Raw genomic sequence first — 23,559 nt, 5'->3', positions numbered from 1 at the left:
AACTGGATGGTGAAATTGTGAACCACAACCAGTATTTTTTTATTTTTTTATAAACAGACTTTTGCAGTTAATTAAAAATAAATCCACCAGCTGAGGTGGCTCGGGCATCTGTTCCGGATGCCTCCTGGACGCCTTCCCGGGAAGGTGTTCTGGGCGCTTCCCACTGGGAGGAGACCCCGGGGAAGACCTAGGACACTCTGGAGAGACTATGTCTCCCGGCTGGCCTGGGAACGCCTCGGTGTCTCCCCGGAAGAGCTGGAGGAAGTGTCTAGGGAGAGGGAAGTCTGGGCATCTCTGCTTAGACTGCTGCCCCCGCGACCCGGTCCCGGATAAGCGGAAGAAGATGGATGGATGGATGGAAATAAATCCATGTTGGTACAGCAGTTGAACATAATTTCTTTGTAGTTTTCTGCTGCAGTTAAACAGTGTAGTAAACGACCAGAACTGGTCATTTCAACACGTCTTGAAGTCTCCCTAAAAAGACACCTTTTCCCAGACACCTAAAACATTAGAGGAACTGCCTGTTTTTGTTATAGATTTGCATGAGAAAGCATGTATTCACATGGGTACTTAACATTTGAATAAAAGGATTTGTAGCAGACATGACTGCATTCCCAAAAACTCTGATTTTGCATATTTGGACTGTCTATTCAAAACAATTGAGGAAATTACAGATGATCCTCAGAAATCCTTGGGTGTGTTTTGTGGGTTCAAGCCAGGGCAGGTTTAAGGTGCAATGCTTGTGTAATGTCTCATTCTATTCATCAGTCATCTGTTGAAATGCAAACAGAGCTTTTGTTGTCACATGCAAAAGTGAAAATGATCACTTCGACGCCTTCCTTAAGTTGCCAAAACTTTCTGCTGATGATTTTAATTTATTGTTTTGCTAATGAGCTAGCTCTCCCTTTTTGCATTTAATATTGATCATTGATATTAATAAAGGTATGAAACTGTTAACTCTGACTAATGGGCCTGAATTAAACACAGATTTGCATTCAGTGAACTATTAATGTTTTTGCAATGAGCTAAACCTGAAAATGTTAATTTGTTGCAGTCAGAAAGCAGATCAATTAATAAAAAAATACAACTATCTATAACTAACGCAATAAAACACAATAAAACATGATAACATAATAAAAAAGCATGATTTATTTAAAATGAAAAAACAGTGTCAATATATATATATATATATATATATATATATATACATGAATGAAAATGCTAAACCTATTTACAGATGATGATAAATGATAAAAAATATATTTTAATTAATAATAATATTATTAATTGTTAATTAATGGTTAAACATTGGTTAAACCATTAATAAACTGTATATATTTACATAAAAATTATTAAAAGGCATTATATTTGATCAGTATTAATAATAGGATATTATTAATAGTTAAATAATAAATTTTTAAACATTTATAAAATATCAATTGTATATTTAGATGCAAATTTAATCATATATTTTGTCAAAATAATAGTTATAATAATAATAATAATAATAGTTAATTAATACATTTTTAAACATTGATCAAATATAAATTGTATATATTTAGAAGCTTAAAAAATAAATATTAAAATTAAAAATAAAATAATATATTTGATCAATATTAGTATTATTCAAATTATTTAAAAAATTGTCTACTTTTTGAAGAGAACAACATAAATTGTATTTATTTAGATTGGAACTATTAAATAAATTAAATATAATTAATGATTCATCAATTTATTATTAAACTGATAAAATATCCTGGAGCATCTAGTTTGGTTGTCATTTTTATTTTAATTTTTTATTATTATTATTATTATTATTTTGACGATTAGTTGGCTTAAAGCTCTAGTATGGCAGTGTGTCTCTTTTGAATCAGATTTTAATAATCCACACTAGCAGTTTAAAAAAAATAAAACGTGCTGGAGTTTATTTGAGGGGGCGATGTTGCCAAATTCCTGCACTCACCCCCAACCCCCCCCCCCCCCCCCCCCCCATACACACACACACACACACACACACACACACACTCACTTTCTCTCTCTCTCTCCCTCTGTCTGCGCGCGCGCGTGTGTGTGTGTGTGTGTGTCAGGCGCTGCTGCTGCTGGCGGCGGGGGCGGAGAGTGCGCTGCGGATCTCCCTGTTTTAGGAGAATGAAACTCGATCCCGTCTCGCCGGTAACGTCCGATATAAAACAGTGCAGCGGAAGAAGAGACTGTGAGAATAATAGCAGTGTGATTGTAGAGTGTGGAGTTCACGATCACCGACATGACGCGCAGATCTCCAGATGTCCAGGAGTTTCGGTAATAAGCTGACACACAGACGCTGAGCTCCTCCGTTATTCCTCTCGTTTCCACGGAGAACATGATGCATCCTGGAAGGATAGACAGATAATGACAGCACTGCTTGTTTCTAGTCAATCGATGATACTTAGGGGCTTTTTTTACGCATGAGAAGAAGACTGCCTGGACGCACCAGCTTTGAATCGAAGTCGTTAAAGCTCTATTTTTATTCTGGCTATTTTTGTAAGAAAACATGAGCTCGTTGTTGTTTGGAGAAGGTTTTTTGGGCGGCGTGGTGAGCGGCGCGCCGTCGGACGCGGTTCCCAGAGCGCTGCGCAACGACCTGGGATCCAACATCCATGTCCTCAAGACCCTCAACCTGAGGTTCCGCTGCTTCCTCGCCAAAGTCCATGAGCTGGAGAGAAGGAACAAACTTCTGGAAAGCCAGCTGAAGCAAGCCTCCGGTCAGCCGAGGCATCAGGGCTTCTCCTTCACGCGTGAAGTCGCGGTCCAGACGGACTCTCCGGGCTCCAGACTTCCAGGCACCATCTGGAGCTTTACGCATATTTTGAGACAGGGAGAGCGCGTCAAGACTGTCCAGGGACCCGGAGTCTCCTGGACCCATCCAGATGGGGTCGGGGTCCAAATCGACACCATCACCCCAGAACTGAGAGCCTTGTATAACGTTCTGGCCAAAGTCAAACGGGAGAGGGATGAGTACAAGAGAAAGTGAGTACTGTGTTTACTGCTGCTTTCTCTTGCCTTGATTCTTTCTTTAGGCCTGAAAGTGAGCCTGCTGCTGGTCAACGCTTCTGTGCCGGACTGATTCATTGCAGCAGAATATCTTGGCAGGAGAACAGCAAATATTGAAGGGCCCAGTTTTGCACGCAGGACAGCTCCATACAGGCCAAATGAACAGCTTCTGTGTGTATGCTAGTGTGCTTGCATGGGAAATACTTTTAAGAAGTGATTCCTTTGCACTTTTATTAAGGACGTGTATGATGAAATGACATAATAAGGCATCGTTTGGACAGTCAAGCTCTGGTGAGGTTCAGGAGGTTCAGGGTTTGTTTTTCCATCTGTTCGGCCAGGCGTGATCACTATAATCGAGTCACCTCTAAATATACCTTTTTGTTCTTGCATTGCTCAGCAGCTGAAGTCCTACAGCAAATTTTGCAGCTGTCTTCAGAAATATGATATGAGAAGGTTTTTATCACAGTTGCCCAGTGATTAAGTTAATTGTTTCATTCACTTTATTTACTTGATACAGGAATGCAGAGACTTAATGGATGGTGAAGATAATGCCAGACCATCAAAATTAAAAGAAAAGATGTTTTTGCATAAGCAAAACAGTATATTTTAGGACCAGTATCATAAATATCCCATTGCAACATCCCATGAAAATTTGAGGGTAAAATGTGATTTTTGTCCTGAAAACAGTGCTTCATTTTTTTTTTATTTACTTTGCAAAATATAATTTCCTATTTTTGATCTAATGATTTTGGAGGAGAAAGTGACAGGCATGATGACAGATTTCCAGCCTTTGTGCATGAGGTTTCTTTTGGATGTTGAATGGGTTTTTATTAATGCATGACTTCAAACACCGAGGTGAGAGTGTGTGTGTGTGTGTTCAAGCTGCCCTTTTGCCCAGGCATGTGCTGACTCACTAGTAAATACTGCTGCCTTACCCTTCAGAAAGCCACAAAAATGAGCACAAATGAAGGCGAGTAAAGAGGAAGTAAGCGTGTATGTCTCACATCCTGGTCATCCTGTGGGTGATTCAGAAGCTCATTTCAACACTGATGGTGTTGTGGGCTTGTCTTTGTCTGAGACTGGCATCAGTTATGACTTCATGACATTACACAGGAACTTCAAATGGGTTGCAGACAAGTTCTGATATGAAATAGGCCAATATCTTTGTTTTCTTTGTTAGAATTTCTTTTGTATCATCTACAGGAAGTTTACCGACCAACGAAATTAATAATTCAAACATAAGAGAATCAATATATGGGATTCTATATCTATATAGGCTAGCGGAAACTCTGGAAGGCAGTCTCTGCCACAGGATGATACATTTAAAAAAAAAAAGCAATGCCACCATTTTATTTGGATCCCCCCCCCCCCTCACAATTCTGAGAAAAAAACTCAGAACTGCAAGATATAAAAAGTAAATTATGATACAAACTCAGAATTTTGGGGTAAATCAAAATTATGAGATATAAGCTTATAATTGCAATACATAAACTCAGTTAAATTCTGATACAAATTATAATTGTGAGATATAAACTCAGAATGGCAAGATATAACCTAAACTCAGTTCTGAAAAAAGTCAAATATGAGACAGAAACTCTAAATTCTCAGAAAAAAAAAATCATAATTATGATATATAAACTCATAATTATAAATTATTATTATGGGAAAGAAACCCAGAATTGTGGAATATAAATTATATCTCGCAACCCTGACTTTTCTTCTCAGAACTGCATACTCCTAATTAAGAGCTAAAATATATATATTTTTTTAATCTAGAAATTCTTCTTTTTCAGAATTGTGAAAAAAAAGCATGAGAATTGTGAGATGAAGTCACAGTTACTTTTTTTTATTTATTTATTTACTTTTTTAATCCTGTGGTGGAAACAGGCTTCCAAAGAAAATCTTTTTTCTTGTAATCAGAAGGTCCAGTGTATTTTGCTCATATTAAATATTAACCTTAATACTTTATACTCATATTAAGTAATACAATTCTGTTCAATTTGCAGTTCCATTCCTTTGCAATTGCAATCTGCAGACATTAAAAATGACTTAAAATGGGCTAAAAAAAAAGCCCATAAGTAGTTGTTTACACCGTAAATTCATACTAAAATGTATCCTGATGCTCTTGTGAGCAGTCAAATAATGGCAGTAAACTTGAAACATAAATGTTGTAATTGTAAATGCTCTTGGATTGCATGTCCATTATAGCTAATAGCTTCAGTGGCTTCATCTCTATATGACACCCAAAGGAATGTTGGTTAGATTCATCAGTCTGATCTTTCCATTCCATGTTAATTAGTATTACATCTAAATAATTGTTCCTTCAGTGCAAAATTCGAATATATAATCGTCAACATGTTTATCAGTGCATTAAATGATAACTGAATGATGATGCAAGAGATGACGTGCTGATCATTCAAGCGGTGTGGTAACAGGTTGCAGCTTTTCTTCTGTGTCTGTAATTGATCCTGCTGGAGATATCTGACCCCACACTGTTCTTTAGTGCTGATGATTGCCTGTGAATCACTGGTGTGCATTATCATTTGCTCATACCTTTGGGAAGTGCAGCTCCGACATGTCCATTTGCTCCAACCGGCTCCAACAAATTCATTACGTTAAAGGCTTAACGAATAATGAATCGGCTTATAATAATAATTAATCAGCATATAAATAAAAAGCTATAATGCTCAAACCCATATAAACCAGCTCCCAAGCTATTCGAAGTTTGGGAGCTGAGTATATGTGTGCAAACCTTATATCCAAATGTATCACTAAAATATATCACTATATACAGTATCTAAGGCCAATTTTTGTGATGGCACAATAATGTCTTTGCATTTTGAATCTTTATTTAGGGATTTTTATTGATGCATGCAATTATTTGCATCTACACTGTAAAAAAAAAAAGATTTAACCTAATTAATTTAATTAATTGTAATTATTTTTAAGGTAAAGGTGAAATTTATTTATTTATTGCTAAATAAAATAAAATAAATCCAGGACTGTAAACTTTAATTTAATTTAATTTAATTTAATTTAATTTAATTTAATTTAATTTAATTTAATTTAATTTAATTTAATTTAATTTAATTTAATTTAATTTAATTTAATTTTACTGCTGTAGATTATAATTGTGCAGGACAGTAATAGTACATGCATGCATAATTATTTTCTTTTTTATTCAAGTTTATTTAGGGCCCTATCATACACCCACCACAATGCAACGCCAAGCACGACGCAAGCGTTTTCTGCTAGTTTTTCAGCCCAACGCAGTTATCATTTTTACATCCAGCATCACGTTGTTTAAATAGCAAATGCACTTGTGCCCATCTGTTCGCCCATGGGCGTGCTGGTCTGAAAACGAGGTGTGTTCAGGTGCATTGTTGGTGCGTTGCTATTTTGAGGCAAATGAAAACGATTGTGCCATTGACCACCTAAAACCTTGTCTAAAGGCAATTGCGCAGCATGTTCGTATTATGCACCGCGTGTGCAAAACACGCGTACACTCTACTTATCACACACACAGGGACACGCAGCAGCACACAAATATGCCAAATATTAAAAATGAAAGGCTTGCAATGTAAAAGATTATAATTGTGTACACTTTAACCTTGCACACGAGCAGATCCGTTACTCTCTGGAGACGTGTTCAGTAAATAGCAAATCCGCCATGGTGCGTTATGCCCTAAACACACCCATGGCTCATTAAGAGAATTGGGACAACCCTTTTGGACCATTTTTTCCATCGTTACAAACTAGCAAAAGTGTATTTGGACACGCCATAAGTGCACCTGCTCCATGTGCTTCAGACCATGAACTAGGATCGTTAAAATAGGGCCCTTAGTTTGAGTTACTTTATTATATCTAGTTAATCTAAATTAAAATGAGAAATGTGGCCTTAGCAACTAGCTAAAATAAGAATTTAGAAGTTTTTACTATTTCAGAAAATGTTTATTTAAATCACTGCCTCAAAAACATTTATTTATTTATTTAAATGGTTTTCATTTTAGTTGACTATAATAACCCTGCTCAGTTGAATATTTAGTGTTTGGGGTTTGTTCAAATCAATGAAGTCTGAGCAATAATATACTGATAATATCAATAACTAATCAACCATAAGCTAGTTGTCTTAGTTGTTTGTCTTTTGTTGAAACATAAGCAAAGAAGCATTCAAATAAATTCATTTCATGTGATTGTTGGATGAGGCGGTCACAATCTTGCACTATTCAGAAAAATAAAATGTTAGTGTGTTTGCACAGACAGAGCGCTGCGTGAAAATCCATGTGCAACGATTGGTCAAAGCCGCTGAGTTTGTGAAGATTATTGATTTCCTAGACATTTCAAAGATATTGCTCTTCCGCTGCTCCACCACTAAAACAGAGGTTTCTTTATCATCGGTGCTGCAATGAAGCAATCACTGGGCCTGTTAGGAAGTGAACTGACTGTATCACTGCTGTAGTGGCTTTAACTAGTATATCTACAGCCGCCTCGCTTCTGCTCTGAATGGCCAACAGCCTGCTGGAGCGAGAGCAGAGATTGATGGCTTTTGTGTGTGTGTGTGTGTGAGAGAGATAAACTGCAGTCGGGACACTGGTACATGTGTGTATATGTTGATCTATTGCAGTCTGGTGCAGCGTTCTGTCACAACTTCTTTTGGAAAACATTCATTAACCTCTTAAGAGAGATACACAGCTGCCATGTAGCTCTGCAGTATACAGTACAGTCTTACTGTGGACAGTATGCAGATTGTCTGTAAGCATGAAATCCCTGATGACCTACTACATTCACTGAAATGCGCAGTATAGATCCACTGCCTGACATACTGTATCCCACAATGCAGTGCATTCAACTTGACCTTCAATTTCCAGTGTGATGAACTGGAAGTGATTCATTTTTTCTCTCTCTCTCTCTCTTTTGTTTCCTCAAATTTCAGTTTCCATCAATATCGTTTTTTTAAATGATACCTGGGTATATGAACTACTATTTAAAAGTTTGTGATCAGAATGATAAAAAAAAAAAAAAAAAAAAAAAAAAAAGAAAGAAATGAATACTTTTATTGAGCAAGGATGCATTGTTCAAAAGTGACAGTCAAGACAAAACATTTCCATTTCAAATAAATGCTGTTCTTTTGAAAACAAAGTATCACAGTTTCCACACAAATATTAAGAACAACTATTTTCAACAATGATAATAATAATAAATGTTTCCTGAGCAGCAATTCAGAATATTCAGCAAATCAGATATCTGTTCTCCAATAATTATACCTTAAAAACTGACCAGATTAAACTGAGATCATCTCAGAGAGGCGACCTCCATCAAACACAGACTTCCAGAACACTTTCCCCCACATGAATAATTGAATAATGAATAATTGGCAGCTGAATTTAGCTTCAGTGCTGCAGATCGATGCTGGAGCCTGAGGCTGAATTTTTGGAGACTTTGCTTCCTCCTCTGGTGTTTGAAGAAATAAAGCTTTAATGAGCAGAAAGCAGCGAGCAGCTCCTCCTGAGGAACCTTATGACTGTAAACAACTATACATCTATCTATCTATCTATCTATCTGTCTGTCTGTCTGTCTGTCTGTCTGTCTGTCAATCTATCTGTCTGTCTGTCTGTCAATCTATCTGTCTGTCTGTCTGTCTGTCTGTCTGTCTGTCTGTCTATCTATCTATCTATCCTTCTATCATTCTGTCTGTCTGTCTATCTATCTATCTACCTATCATTCTGTCTGTCTGTCTATCATTCGGTCTGTCTGTTTATCGTTCTGTCGTTCTATCGATCATTCTATCATTCTATATATCTATCTGTCTGTCTGTCTGTCTATCGTTCTGTCTGTCTGTCTGTCTGTCTGTCTGTCTATCTATCTATCTATCTATCTATCTATCTATCTATCTTATCTATCTATCATTCTGTGTGTCTGTCTGTCTGTCTATCTATCGTTCTGTCTGTCTGTCTGTCTATCTATCATTCTGTCTGTCTGTCTGTCTATCGTTCTGTCTGTCTGTCTGTCTATCTATCGTTCTGTCTGTCTGTCTGTCTGTCTATCTATCGTTCTGTCTGTCTGTCTGTCTATCGTTCTGTCTGTCTATCTATCTATCTATCTATCTATCTATCTATCTATCTATCTATCTATCTATCTATCTATCTATCTATCTATCTATCTATCTATCTATCTATCTGTCTGTCTGTCTATCTATCGTTCTGTCTGTCTGTCTGTCTGTCTGTCTGTCTATCTATCTATCTATCATTCTGTCTGTCTGTCTATCTATCTATCTACCTATCATTCTGTCTGTCTGTCTATCATTCGGTCTGTCTGTTTATCGTTCTGTCGTTCTATCGATCATTCTATCGTTCTATATATCTATCTGTCTGTCTGTCTGTCTGTCTGTCTATCTATCGTTCTGTCTGTCTGTCTGTCTGTCTGTCTGTCTGTCTGTCTGTCTGTCTGTCTATCTATCTATCTATCTATCTATCTTATCTATCTATCATTCTGTGTGTGTGTCTGTCTGTCTGTCTATCTATCGTTCTGTCTGTCTGTCTGTCTATCTATCATTCTGTCTGTCTGTCTGTCTGTCTATCTATCGTTCTGTCTGTCTGTCTGTCTGTCTGTCTGTCTATCGTTCTGTCTGTCTGTCTGTCTATCGTTCTGTCTGTCTGTCTGTCTGTCTGTCTATCTATCGTTCTGTCTGTCTGTCTATCGTTCTGTCTGTCTGTCTATCTATCGTTCTGTCTGTCTGTCTGTCTGTCTGTCTATCTATCTATCATTCTGTCTGTCTGTCTATCTATCTGCCATTCTGTCTGTCTGTCTGTCTGTCTGTCTATCTTATCTATCTATCATTCTGTCTGTCTGTCTATCTATCTATCTATCTATCTATCTTATCTATCTATCATTCTGTCTGTCTGTCTGTCTATCTATCGTTCTGTCTATCTATCTATCTATCTATCTATCTATCTATCTATCTATCTATCTATCTATCTATCTATCTATCTATCTATCTATCTATCTATCTATCTATCTATCTATCTATCTATCTATCTATCATTCTGTCTGTCTGTCTGTCTGTCTGTCTGTCTGTCTATCTATCGTTCTGTCTGTCTGTCTGTCTATCGTTCTGTCTGTCTGTCTATCTATCGTTCTGTCTGTCTGTCTATCTATCGTTCTGTCTGTCTGTCTATCTATCTATCAATCATTCTGTCTGTCTGTCTGTCTATCGTTCTGTCTGTCTGTCTATCTATCGTTCTGTCTGTCTGTCTATCTATCTATCATTCTGTCTGTCTGTCTGTCTATCTATCTATCTAGCTTATCTATCTATCATTCTGTCTGTCTGTCTATCTATCATTCTGTCTGTCTGTCTGTCTGTCTATCTATCGTTCTGTCTGTCTGTCTGTCTGTCTATCTATCGTTCTGTCTGTCTGTCTATCTATCTATCTATCTATCTATCTATCTATCTATCTATCTATCTATCTATCTATCTATCTATCTATCTATCTATCTATCTATCTATCATTCTGTCTGTCTGTCTATCATTCGGTCTGTCTGTTTATCGTTCTGTCGTTCTATCGATCATTCTATCGTTCTATATATCTATCTGTCTGTCTGTCTGTCTATCTATCGTTATGTCTGTCTGTCTGTCTGTCTATCTATCTATCTTATCTATCTATCATTCTGTCTGTCTGTCTGTCTATCTATCTTATCTATCTATCATTCTGTCTGTCTGTCTATCTATCGTTCTGTCTGTCTGTCTGTCTATCTATCTATCTTATCTATCTATCATTCTGTCTGTCTGTCTGTCTGTCTATCTATCATTCTGTCTGTCTGTCTATCTATCTATCATTCTGTCTGTCTGTCTATCTATCTATCGTTCTGTCTGTCTGTCTGTCTGTCTGTCTGTCTGTCTATCTGTCTGTCTATCTATCTATCTATCTATCTATCTATCTATCTATCTATCTATCTATCTATCTATCTATCTATCTATCTATCTATCTATCATTCTGTCTGTCTGTCTGTCTGTCTGTCTGTCTAGCAATCATTCTGTCTGTCATTCTGTCTGTCTATCGTTCCGTCGTTCTTTCTATCGTTCCGTCTGTCTGTCTATCGTTCCGTCGTTCTATCGATCGTTCTACCGTTCTGTTTTTCTGTCAATGATTCTGTTTGTCTGTGTGAGTGTTGTGGAGAGAGTGTCTGTGGCAGTCTGAGATGTAGTCATGTTTCAGGGATGGTCAAGCAGATTAAAAGAGCATTAATGTTTGACAGAAGGCTTCTCATAGTCTTTCACTCAGTGGTTAGATATCTAGATGTGTGTGTCCTCCTCATGCTGATGGAATGGGGGTGTGGATGACCTTTAGGGTGGACCGCGCTCTGATTCACCCTCACTGATCTCTGCCAGGCTCGCACTCCTCCATGTCTCACCTGTAACGTGCCGTTTCCCGAGATTTATGGGCAGCCGATGGATTCTCTGTCTCTGTGGACTGTGGGATGGGCTTAATGATTCTGATCCCATGAACAATTATTTTAGTGCTTTGTGGATGCTTAATTGTAAGATATTGCCACATCGATGTGGAGTTCAATCACGTGTTCATAGTATGCAATGTCTTTGAAAATAGCTTATTCTGGCAGATTTCAAGAGTGGTAATTTGCTGTGTAAATTATTATAAAATGGAAATTTGTGTATTTTTAAATAATATTGATATTTATATTCAGGTTTTGAAATTAAAACTCACTCAGCAGTCAGTTTGGCTAAAAGTTACTGGCTAATTCAGCACTTACAATAGTAATATATATACCCACCAAATGTTTGGAACTGCTAATATATTTTAATGTATTTTCATCTTACTAAGGCTGATTAACTGTAATACACTACCATTCAAAACTCTGAAGTAAGTAAAATAAATACATTTATAATGTTACAAAATATGTTTATTGCAAATAAATGCAATTCTACTGAACTGTGTGTGTATATGGATGATATATATATATATATATACATACATACAGTTGAAGTCAAAACTTTACATACACTTTTTTGTGAGCTTTTTTGTTTAATGATAGTTGTTCATGAGCCCCTTGTTTGTCCTGAACAGTTAAACTGTCTGCTGTTCTTCAGAAAAATCCTTCAGGTCCCACAAATTCTTTGGTTTTCCAGCATTTTTGTGTATTTGAACCCATTCCAGCAATGACTATATGATTTTGAGATTCATCTTTTCACACTGAGGACAACTGAGGGACTCGTATGCAACTATTACAGGAAGTTCAAACGCTCACTGATGCTCCAGAAGGAAACCCATGCATTAAGAGCCGGGGCATGATTTCATTTAGTTCATAGAAGTTCATTGATTAAAGAAAATCTATTTATGACTATTTTTGACAGCATCCTCATTTTACAGCATTTTTACACAAGTGCCTAAAACTTTTAACAGTACTGTAGCTTTGCAGGAGGTTTCTTGAAGCGTCTTGAGACACAGTTCTTCTGGATTTAGTCTGTCTCAGTTTGTTCTGTCTACTGACACACTACAGCAAAAGATAGAAATAACTGACTTAAAACCATTTTTAGCTGCTTAAAATACTAGTGTTCTTGTCATTTTGGCCACCACTGTACCTCAAAGGTATACTTTAGATATCTGATCAGCCTAAAGTTTTGACTTCAACTGTATATTATATATATTAGTTTTATAACAGTCAGTGATTGCTTGCAGATTGCAATACCTGTTTCCTCAAAATTTCTCTTTTTTATGAATTGCAAACCCTGTTTATAATTCTATAGTTTATATAGGACTTGTATTAGCATGCATGAGCTGTAACCATATATACAGTATATAATGGTCTGGATTAGTGTTTTGCTAAAGTGAATCACAGCTGTTCAAACATCAAACCAGTTTCATTTGCACTAGATGAATACGGCAAAGTCCAGCATCCTGGCACTTTAATATAAAGCCTTTTGCCGGATTCTGGGTGATTTAAAGATCTATTTGTGAGCTTTAATGCATTATCGACCCTTTGCAGCTCCACTTCTATAAAGAGAATTCGTTATTAGCCCTGTTACTTTTGCACTGATGGCTTTTTTTGGCACAATTGAGAAACCGCAGGTCAACGAAAGGATAACGTAAAGTCTTGTATTTTGGGTGTTCTTAAAGCTACCAGAACTAACCCTTTATATCACATCTATGTTATATCACAATGAGTCCTAACAAGCCTTGTGATTTTTGGAACAAAACTCGTTAAATATTTTCCACCTATGACGAGGAGTGGTTTTGTGATGAATAACAGCGCCCTGAGCGTTGGCAATGCAAGTTATCACACAGGAGTGACTTGCATGTAACTGTTCTTGGCGGCAATAACAAGTTATTAGTTCAATTAAGTGTTCTTTCTCGAGAAAGTTTGATAGGACTTAACATGCAAAGTATGCTGCGGCCACACCTTGCTATGTTGAAGCCGTTGAGGTGTATTATGGATGGGAAACGTGACGGAGAGGGAGTTGTTGGTCAGGTGGGCATATGAGATAATGAGTTTGTTTAGCGGGAGATCCCGGCACATTGCTGAACACGCTGGGTGTGGTGAGGCCCCCAGGGGCCTGACGGGAGGTTGGATTAGCCGTGACGGTCTGTCATCTGGCTCGAGCCGTAGATCGTCACCTTTTGCACATCTGGAAGTTAATTGTATTGCATGTTTAGCATAAATCTCAATTTCAAAAGGTTTACCCATATGGCTGTTTTGTGGTCCAGGGTCACATATTAATAATAATGTTATAATATATAAAACGCATACATAAAATATAAAAATATACTGGATATTACAATACATAGACCCAACAATTGCAAAATTAAAAAAACAAAAAAACAAAAACGCTGAACGCATGAATTTGTGCAAACATGGAGTAACCGTTTCCCCTTCTTTTTTTAAAAGTTGATATTTATTTCTCTATATAAATATTAATATCCTAACTCTGCATGATTATTTGGTTCGTTGCGTTACATTTTGATGGTAAAAATAAACAATATATATTTCATTTTTATATATTCTATTAATATATTTGAATATTTTTTAAAGGATTATTTTATTTCTTTTAGTTAGTCAGTTTCCCTTGCCATCAGGACCAAACTTGTGACCTATTTTAGGATAACGTCACACGCCAGCTGCTCAGATGCTTTATGGCTGTGTCAGTTGTTGTATTAATGTCCACACCTGTTTCACACATGTCTGCATACCCAGCTATCATCTCTAAATCCACACGTGAACTGTTTTGTACTTCGTCACATTTTTATTTTTTATGCATCACACCCTAGTTGTTGGACTGAGCTGGTGTTGGGCGTCTTCTAGAGAATGAAACAGCACCCAAAGCTCTCTTGAGGCTTTTCACACTGCGGTTAACCCAAATGTCTTATTTAAATCCCATGTCAATAAAATCAAACAAGATATACTTAGTAACAGTTATTTTGTCTCAGGTGTTGTTAAGAACAATGCAAACCTTCTTAAAACCTGTTACGGTGTCCACAGTATTTGGTTCCCAACATTCTTCAAAATATCTTCTTTTGTGTTCAACAAAAGAAAGACATTCATTCAGGACAATATGAGGGTGAGTAAACGAGTTTCATTTTTGGGTGAACTATTCCTTTAACTCTTTAATAAAAGGATGGCAACAGCAATATGGTTAGAGTCTAAGGTTCAAAAAAGGTTCAGAAAAAAATGCAAAACTAAAATGATCAGACGCGTTATTTATTTATAAAGTAAATCTATTATAGGGAGGCATTTATGTTTACAGTTTGAGAAGCACGCAGATTATCTGTGAACGGATGCATCAGATGAGTTTTCACGGGATGGATATGCTGTTGTTGTGTTAACAGTATAAGCAGTTCTCAAGGGTCCGCTCAGAGCTGGGTCTGTCCTCTGTGTGGCCTCCGGTCAGCCGTTACTGATACGCTCACAGATCATTTTGAGGTGTGGGTTATTTTCTCCCTCTGTATTTGCAGTGCTGTATTCATGACGTCTGATCTGTTTCTGAAGCAAGAAGAGAGGCCTCGTGGAAACCAGCTGATTCATATATTCATTAAGTCCTGATGTGTGTGTTAGTAGATAGATAGATAGATAGATAGATAGATAGATAGATAGATAGATAGATAGATAGATAGATAGATAGATAGATAGATAGATAGATAGATAGATAGATAGATAGATAGATAGATAGATAGATAGATAGATAGATGAGTGTTAGGTTTTTTTTTTTTTTTTTTTTTTAACCTTTATTTTACCAGGAAATAATCCCATTGAGATTCAGAATCTCTTTTTCAAGGGAGTCCTGGCCAAGACAGCAGAATAATAGTTCCATATTAACATATACATCAAAAACAAAAAACATTTAACAGAAAAAAAGAACAATTTGCAATCCAACATCATCTCAACATAATTACCAGTTGCGCTCAGTAACACCACATGTGCATTTAGTACTCAGATAGTCCTTTATCCTAATTTTAAACTGTGTCATTGTTGGTAAATAGTCCAATTTTAGCTGGTTCTGCAATTTATACCAAGATAAAGGTGCAAAAACTTTAAAGGCACTTTCACCAAAGACAGTTCTCGTTCGTGGAATGTCATATATGATTTGCCCATATGATCGAAGATTACATTTCCTGGAAGTGACTTTAAGAGTCAGAAGAGAACATAGGTAAGTAGGCAGTTTATACAGTATGGCCTTAAAAAGAAAAGTATACCAGTGTTCCAGCCTGCGATTGTGCAAAGATAGCCAACCAACACTCTCGTACAGGCTACAGTGATGAGTACGAAAACTAGAATTAGTAACAAATCTTAGTGCTGCATGATATACTGAATCCAGCATTTTCAATGAATATTGATTTGCATGCATATATAAAATATCACCATAATCCAGCATTGACAGAAAAGTTGCTTGTATAAGTATTTTTCTCGCACCAAAAGAGAAACAGCCTTTGTTTCTATAATAGAAACCCAATTTTACTCTTAAGTTTTTTTGTTAAACACTCTATATGCTGCTTGAAGGACAAACTTTCTTCTATAAGGAAACCAAGATATTTATAGACAGATACTCGTTCAATTTCCTTCTCATCTAAAGTAACAATTTGACAAGCATCGTCTATTTTCCTTGATTTAGAAAAACACATAATTTTGGTTTTGTCTGAATTTAATACAAGTCTCAAATTATAAAGATCCTTCTGAATAATGTTAAAAGCAAATTGCAGATCTTCCAAGGCACTTGTCAAGGATGAGGCAAAACTATACAAAATTGTGTCATCCGCATAAAAATGACACTGTGCTTTTGTTATATTCAGACACAAGTCATTTATATAAATAGTAAATAAAATGGGACCCAAAATGGACCCCTGGAGAACACCATTTTGTATAAGTAAAGGTTCAGGGCTGCAACAAATGATTATTTTGAAAATAGATTAATCTAACGATTATTAGAATGATTAATCACTAGGCTTTGAATGATTATTCAGCTTTTGTTCAACTATTGAGTTATACATATCTATACATATTTATATTGAGCTGCTTTATAGCAAAACAATCAAGTTTTTTCATGTTTAATATTGTAAAGCCAACCCGATCTCACGGCAATTCGTACATATTTTACGAGGTAGCTAATTCGTTTACCTCACTCGTACCAAATCGTACGTATTTTACGAATTTGTATGAATTCGTACGAATGACCTACACCTAAGCTACCCGTCACTGGGGTTTAGACAAATCGTACGAGTGAGATCGTACGAATTAGCCACCTCGTAAAGTACGTATGAATTGGTCGTGAGATAGCATTGGTGGGCGGGGGTTTGGTGCCTTGCTCAAGGGTCTCACCTCAGGCCTAGTTAAGTCAAGTGAAAATGAATCTGTATTGTACCTAATCTGATTTATTTCCCATTAAAATACATTGAACTGTAAAATGTTTTGTATTCTGCACAATTATGTAAGTGTTCTTTATTATTTGGAAGCATTTCAAGGAAAATGTTTGTCACAGCCAAGTGATGTTTTAAGGTTTCTGCTTTCTGCCTCGACCTGCTCATGTGGTCATAACTTTTTTATCAGGTCTTACGTAAATAATTATGGTGCATGTTAAGGCAAGCTGCACAATTAAAATCGATCACGTTGTTTGTTAATCCTGAGTATTAAACTTTGGCACGTAACTCAGACTTTTTAAGTCTTCCATGCAAGAAAGAAAGTTTTACTGTTGTTTAACAGAAACTCAATCTTTACTACAACCCATCGCAATAAAAGTATGGTTTAACTTGATGAAATTATGATAGATATATGTTACTATTGTACAGTAGAATGTGCTTCTTAAAGTAATAATAAAAAGAATGATAACACAGCTTATTAAAACATTATTTTAAAAGAAATATCTCACAATATTACACATTTTTGTTGGTGTTTTAAATTTAACAATAAATCTCTGTTGTGCAGAACTAAAAATGAAAGGAATTATTTCTCTTGATTAAATTTGAAAAGATTAAATAAGTTGTTTTAATGCATTCATTTGATTTTGATAATAAATCTGTATTAAATAATAAAACACAGAATCCAGAAATATTAAAACTGAGCATGTCTGAATAATGGAGCACACTAAAATTTAACTGCAATTTAATCCAGAAAAACTAAAATGGAAAACACAGAATTTCTGGAAAAAAATAAATAAATAAAAATATTTCACAGTGCATTATTATATTTAAAAATGTAAGAAATTATTAAAGTGTTAAAATTCTATTAATTAAATGTATTAATTCAAATTTCAAAACGGAAAACACTGAATGCAGTAAAACATCAAACAGATTTTATAGGGCCACGTCTCTTCTGGAGGACAGTAGGATCAGTGTGAAATATTTGCTCACAACATACTATAAACCCACATGGTGAAGACGACAGAGGCTGTCACCAGTGGACCAATGAATGCACCGGAGAAAGAGTATTAGCGATAAATCACAGCATGAGAATGTGTGTGCGTGATTTGTGAGTTTGATTAGGCTGCTGTGAATGAGCGCAGAAGGATCTGTTCTGTCCAGCGAATCTCAGGTTAATCATACAGACCCTGCACTCGCAAACACACACACCGCCGATCAATCGCTTGCACTTTCATTTCTGCACATGCAGCAGTATTTCAGCTGAGATGGATCACTGGATCACAATAAATTGAGATGAGTAGAATAAATTGAGTCGCAGAAGAACATGTCAGGGAACAGGTTGCTCCCTTTAAAGCGTTTAGGCTGCACATGATGTGCTCACATCCCAGTTGGTATAGAGGGCTATAAAGCTGGAAGACCCTTAACAAACGGCTTTTATAGCCATGCGACATCTGTAGATGCAAACAGCTGGCTATAAACATTTTCCCTCTCATATACAAGATATTAGCATATGCCTCTGTCATATTTGAATAAAAGTAAGTGCCCCTGTGAAATTACTGTTTTGGAAATTGCATTTCCACCTCTCTTATCACTTGCCAGATTTACAGAGCCAAAATAAAGGGAAAAATTATGAATGCATTTGCTGCTTTATCTCTGTATTTGATAATTTTTGAGCTTCCATAGAGAAGGATGGGAAATATAGTTTGGTCAGTGTCTCAAAATCATAAATCAGTGACTGATAAACTTAACTGATAGCCTATATATAGGGTTTTTGAGTTCAAGTTTATTAGTTTGCTTATGTCAAAATGGTGTAATCCAAATGGATGGAAATAAAAAACGTAAATCTTAAATTCAGGCCTAAAAGCAGTGAGATTAACTGAGACGTTTTTGTGACACTGAATCATTTGTGCAGTGCATGATGGGACTCGTTTATAAAGCATGTGGTCATCAGTAGCCAGATATCTTTGTGGTGACTTTCTCATCTGTTGCCGTCTGTCCTTGTAAGGTCTATATGAACCGGTCCAGCTCTTCTTATGGGGTTTGGGAGTGAATTTGTGAACTTGTTGTATTTCCTGAGATTATGTTCAGTGTTTACTGGATTAAAATCACACCTCACTAGTTGTTCTGGAGATAAATGTGGGTTTAAGTGAAGCGATTCTCCTTTACCAATGAGAAGGAACCTATTGTGTTTTTAAATAGTCTTTAGTTCACATAAACGCCGGACAAAACCAAGATTTGCTTCTTGCTACTGCTGTGTTTTTGGTCCATGTTCAGAAGCAAAAGACTGTACTATTTAAATGCACATTACCATTCTGTAAGATGTGTTTTTAAAAAACGTTTCTTATGCTCAATAAAGGGTGCATTAATTTGATCAAAAATACAGTAATATGAAATATTATTGAAATTCATATCAAGTGTTTTCTATGTAATTATATGTTAAAATGTAATTTATAATCTTGACAAAATACATATCATCGGAAAGGTCTGAGTCTCACGATTCCATATTTGGTGGTTATTATAATAATGAGAGAGTAATTTATACATTTGTGACAGAAAAGTGCATAAAAAAATTCAATGGGGTTTGAATGGCTCCAGGTGGCTGTTTGTGGTATAACGCCTAAACAAAATTGCATAGTAACCTCATTTTTTTATATCAACTTCAAATTTGGAACACAACTTATTTAGACATATGGCTTTAATTTTCTGCCAAATTTTGATTAAAACATATTTTGTAAAATATTTATTTTATATAATATATAATAATAATAGTACATGTTATTTACAGTAAATGTAAATTTTTTTAACTTTTTTTACTTTCATTTTTTTTTTTTTTCACTTCTGCAATAATCTGCTGATTGTCTTCTTTAAAAAGAGACCAACCTTAGGTTTGTATTCAAAAGCATTCATGAATTATGATAATTTAACTTTAAATAGTGCACTTTCAAGTCTGTTTTCAAAAAGAGGGGTGACAGTTAAGAATCCTAATGACAGTAATAATTCATAATTATATATTCTAATGGCAGTAAGACTCTCTTTACTCAAATGTCCAGACTGTCCACTGTCATCAGATTGTGTCCTTCTGTCCTCTGCATCACTGCTAACACCACCCTGCATCCAGCAGGAAGTGATGCGCTGTGCTGTGATTGGCTGATGCAGCTGATGAACTCCAGTGACCTGCAGAGCTCTGCAGCAGCAGTGTGATTCACACACCAGCACTTTAGGAACAGCGTTCAATCAGTATCAGACACACACAGACAGAGAGAGCGAGAGAGAGAGAGAGAGAGAGAGAGAATACAGTGACTAGCGGCAGAGTCACATATTTGACCATACAGGAGGTTAGCAGGTTATTGGGCTGCAATAGATGGATGGATAGAAAAAATGACCACGGATTTACTACAAATAAAACCAAAAAAAAAAAAAAGTCACTATAGTTAAACCATGGTATTTGTAGTAAAACTGTGGTTATACAATGCGCCAAAAACATGGTTGCTACAGTTTTACTATAAAACCAATGGATATATAAAGGATAGATGAATTAATTAAGTAATTAATAGACGGGATGGATTGAGAAATGAATGGATGGATGAAGCATGAATGAATGAATATAATGCTATAATGATGGTTAGATGGACAGAATGATTGATAAATGGATAAAATGATGGATGGAGGAACAGAAAAATAGATGGATAGAATGATGGATGAAGGATGGAAAGATGGATAGAATAATAGATGGCAGCGACTATTTACACTATGTTAAAATAGCAAGATATTCTGCTAGTTATACTACTTATTGCAAACAGTGGCAATTATCTGCACCTCAGTATTGTAGGACATTATATAATAATAATGTATTGAGTGTAAATTATAGTTTTAATTCAAATTATTAAATGGATGCCACCTTATTGGGACATACATAAATATGTATTTTCTAATACACAATAGCCACATTTATTGGTACTCTTAGAGATTCTCATAAGTAAAATATCTCTAAAGTATATTTCCATTCATATTTCCATTTTTTAGCACACCAGGGTGACTAGGAATCCCCATTTCCACCATTGGGGCAATAATTAAGAATTTTCAATCAACAGAATATATTACAAAAGAAAATGCTCTTAACCGAAAACAAACTCCAACATATTAATTTGCCAGACACGACTGGAACTTCAAACAGGACTGATATCTATGGAGAGATAAAACTAAAAAATGAGCTTTTTAGCAGCAAACACTCAAGATGGGTTTGGGGCACACAGGAGTAAAAAAAAACATTTATAAAATGAAATATATTTCTGTATCTTTAATGTTGTGCGCCTATATTTCTTTAGACACATGGCATCATGGATTCAATTAAATACCAACAGATAAAAAAATTAAGAACTGACTGTCCATGCTAGAAATCTTATAATTGGCCAAGGTTGGATCTTACAACAGGACAATGATCCAAAAAACCCATCAAAATCAAAACAAATATGGGTCACTGAGCACAAAACAAATATTCTGTCATTGCCATTCCAGTCCCCTGAACTGAACCCTATAGAAAATGAGTGCGGTGAACTGAAGAGAAGAAGCACCAACATGGAGCTGGGAATCTGAAGGATCTGGAGAGATTCTGGATGAATGGGGTACAGTTTGGAGCAACTTTACCACTCAATATAATATACAGGAATGTGAGGAAAAATTCCAGGTCTACTTGTGATAAGGAGATATTTTGTTATAACAATACCAACGCGTTTCCAGCATTTCTAAAAACTGAATTTCATCTCTACTATAATTCAATTTTACTGGGTAATTTTAAATGTGGCAATTGTGTTAATTGTGAATCGACAATAAATGTTAAGTTTTATATTTTTTTATATATAATAAAATTTATGTTAGTGAAACATCCCGTTCATTAAAGGAAAGGATCACATAGAAGTGCAATGAATAGAAAGGATCTAAAGAGTCCCGTTGCAAGACATTTTTGGGAATGTAACCATAAAATCTTTATTTTTTCTTGGAATTGAAAAGATTAATCAGAATTCAAGAGGTGGTAGCATTGATTGCATAAGAAAGAAGCGGGAAGCTTTTGGGATTTTTTTATTTGAAAAGTTTGTTTCCAAAAGTTTATATGAATGAGGATTTTTCCCTTAAAGAGTTTCTATGATGGTGGTCTTATGTGTGCTTCTGCAGTGTATCTGCTCTGAATGGGTGATTATTTTCTGTGGATACAGTTAATTCCTATTAATCAGTGCGATGACTTGAGTTAAGCTTGTCAGCTGTTGCTAATTTGTAAATGTGCTATCCAATATGGATATGTGCCTTTTAAATGTTTGTATAGAATGTGTGTATAATACCCTGAGGAAGGCCGAAACGCGTTGGTATTGTTATTATAAAATATCTCCTTATCACAAATAGTGCTGGAATTTTTCTTCACATTCCAAGATTCTGGATGAAGGAATGGTCTTTGATCTCTTGTCAGGTGTTTTCCAAAGTTATCAAGCATTATAGGTAAAGACTCAGGACTGTTATTTTGGCAAAAGGATGATGCAAAATGTATTGAATAAAAGGGTACCATTAATTGTGGCCAACATTTATTTCATAATGAGATTTCGCCCCATTTTTCAAATGGATAAACAATGCTTTTTTTGATCATATTTACCAAGGGTACCAACAATTTTGACCACGACTGTAAATAGATAAAATGATGGATGGATGGAGAGGCCAATGGATAGAATGACAGATAGATGATAGAATGATGGATGGTTAGAATGATAGAACAATGAATGGAGGATAGATAGATAGATAGATAGATAGATAGATAGATAGATAGATAGATAGATAGATAGATAGATAGATAGATAGATAGACAGACAGACAGACAGACAGAACGACAGACAGACAGACAGACAGACAGAACGACAGACAGACAGACAGACAGACAGACAGATAGACAGATAGATAGACAGATAGATAGACAGACAGACAGACAGACAGAACGACAGACAGAACGACAGACAGACAGACAGACAGACAGACAGATAGACAGATAGATAGACAGATAGATAGATAGATAGATAGATAGATAGATAGACAGACAGACAGACAGACAGACAGACAGAACGACAGACAGACAGACAGACAGATAGATAGATAGATAGATAGATAGATAGATAGATAGATAGATAGATAGATAGATAGATAGATAGATAGATAGATAGATAGATAGATAGATAGATAGATAGATAGATAGATAGATAGATAGATGGCAGTGTGTATAATGTAATTGCCTGCAGTCTTGGTAGTTTGCAGCACTGGACGTCTGTGATCTTTTCAGACACTGTGTGTTTTGCTCATTTTTCAGAGGTTTCCTTGGTTTAAGTGTGTATTTTCCTTCACAGTTTCTTTGGCAACAGGAAAGCAAAGGTCTGCAATGTTTTGTGATGGCATGTGATTAGCTGAAGTGTCTTTGATGTGTGTTTGAGTGTGTTTATCTTAAGGGCAGGTTCCAGTTCATTCACTTGAGATTCTCAAGTGCCCTAATTAGTATGCTGACATCACACGGCTCTGTATCCTTTATGGACCTATGTCTCATTCAGAAACACTGTGTGTGTGTACTGTTTATCTCACCGTAGCAACGGTGAAGCAGGTCAGAGCCGGCAGTAAATGTGATCGAGCACTTCATCTGCTCAAT

The 23,559-nt window shown here is 36.0% G+C and overlaps 1 protein-coding gene across 1 annotated transcript in view; it reads left to right on the top strand.

Moving 5' to 3' along the window:
* Nucleotides 1-2,101: 2,101 nt before the first annotated feature.
* The window catches only part of LOC306856498 (intermediate filament family orphan 2-like), a 38,813-nt gene continuing 17,355 nt past the window's right edge, over nucleotides 2,102-23,559 (top strand). The window contains exon 1 of the mRNA XM_079395833.1: nucleotides 2,102-3,006. Coding sequence (XP_079251959.1) covers nucleotides 2,531-3,006 — 476 coding nt within the window. The 5' untranslated portion in view covers nucleotides 2,102-2,530. The remainder of the gene's footprint in view (nucleotides 3,007-23,559) is intronic.

This window comes from Barbus barbus (assembly GCF_936440315.1).
Source record: "Barbus barbus genome assembly, chromosome: 37".
In the NCBI taxonomy this organism is placed as follows: Eukaryota; Metazoa; Chordata; class Actinopteri; order Cypriniformes; family Cyprinidae; genus Barbus; species Barbus barbus.
Note: the sequence above shows the minus strand (reverse complement) of the source record. Positions and strands in the feature narration are given on the sequence as shown.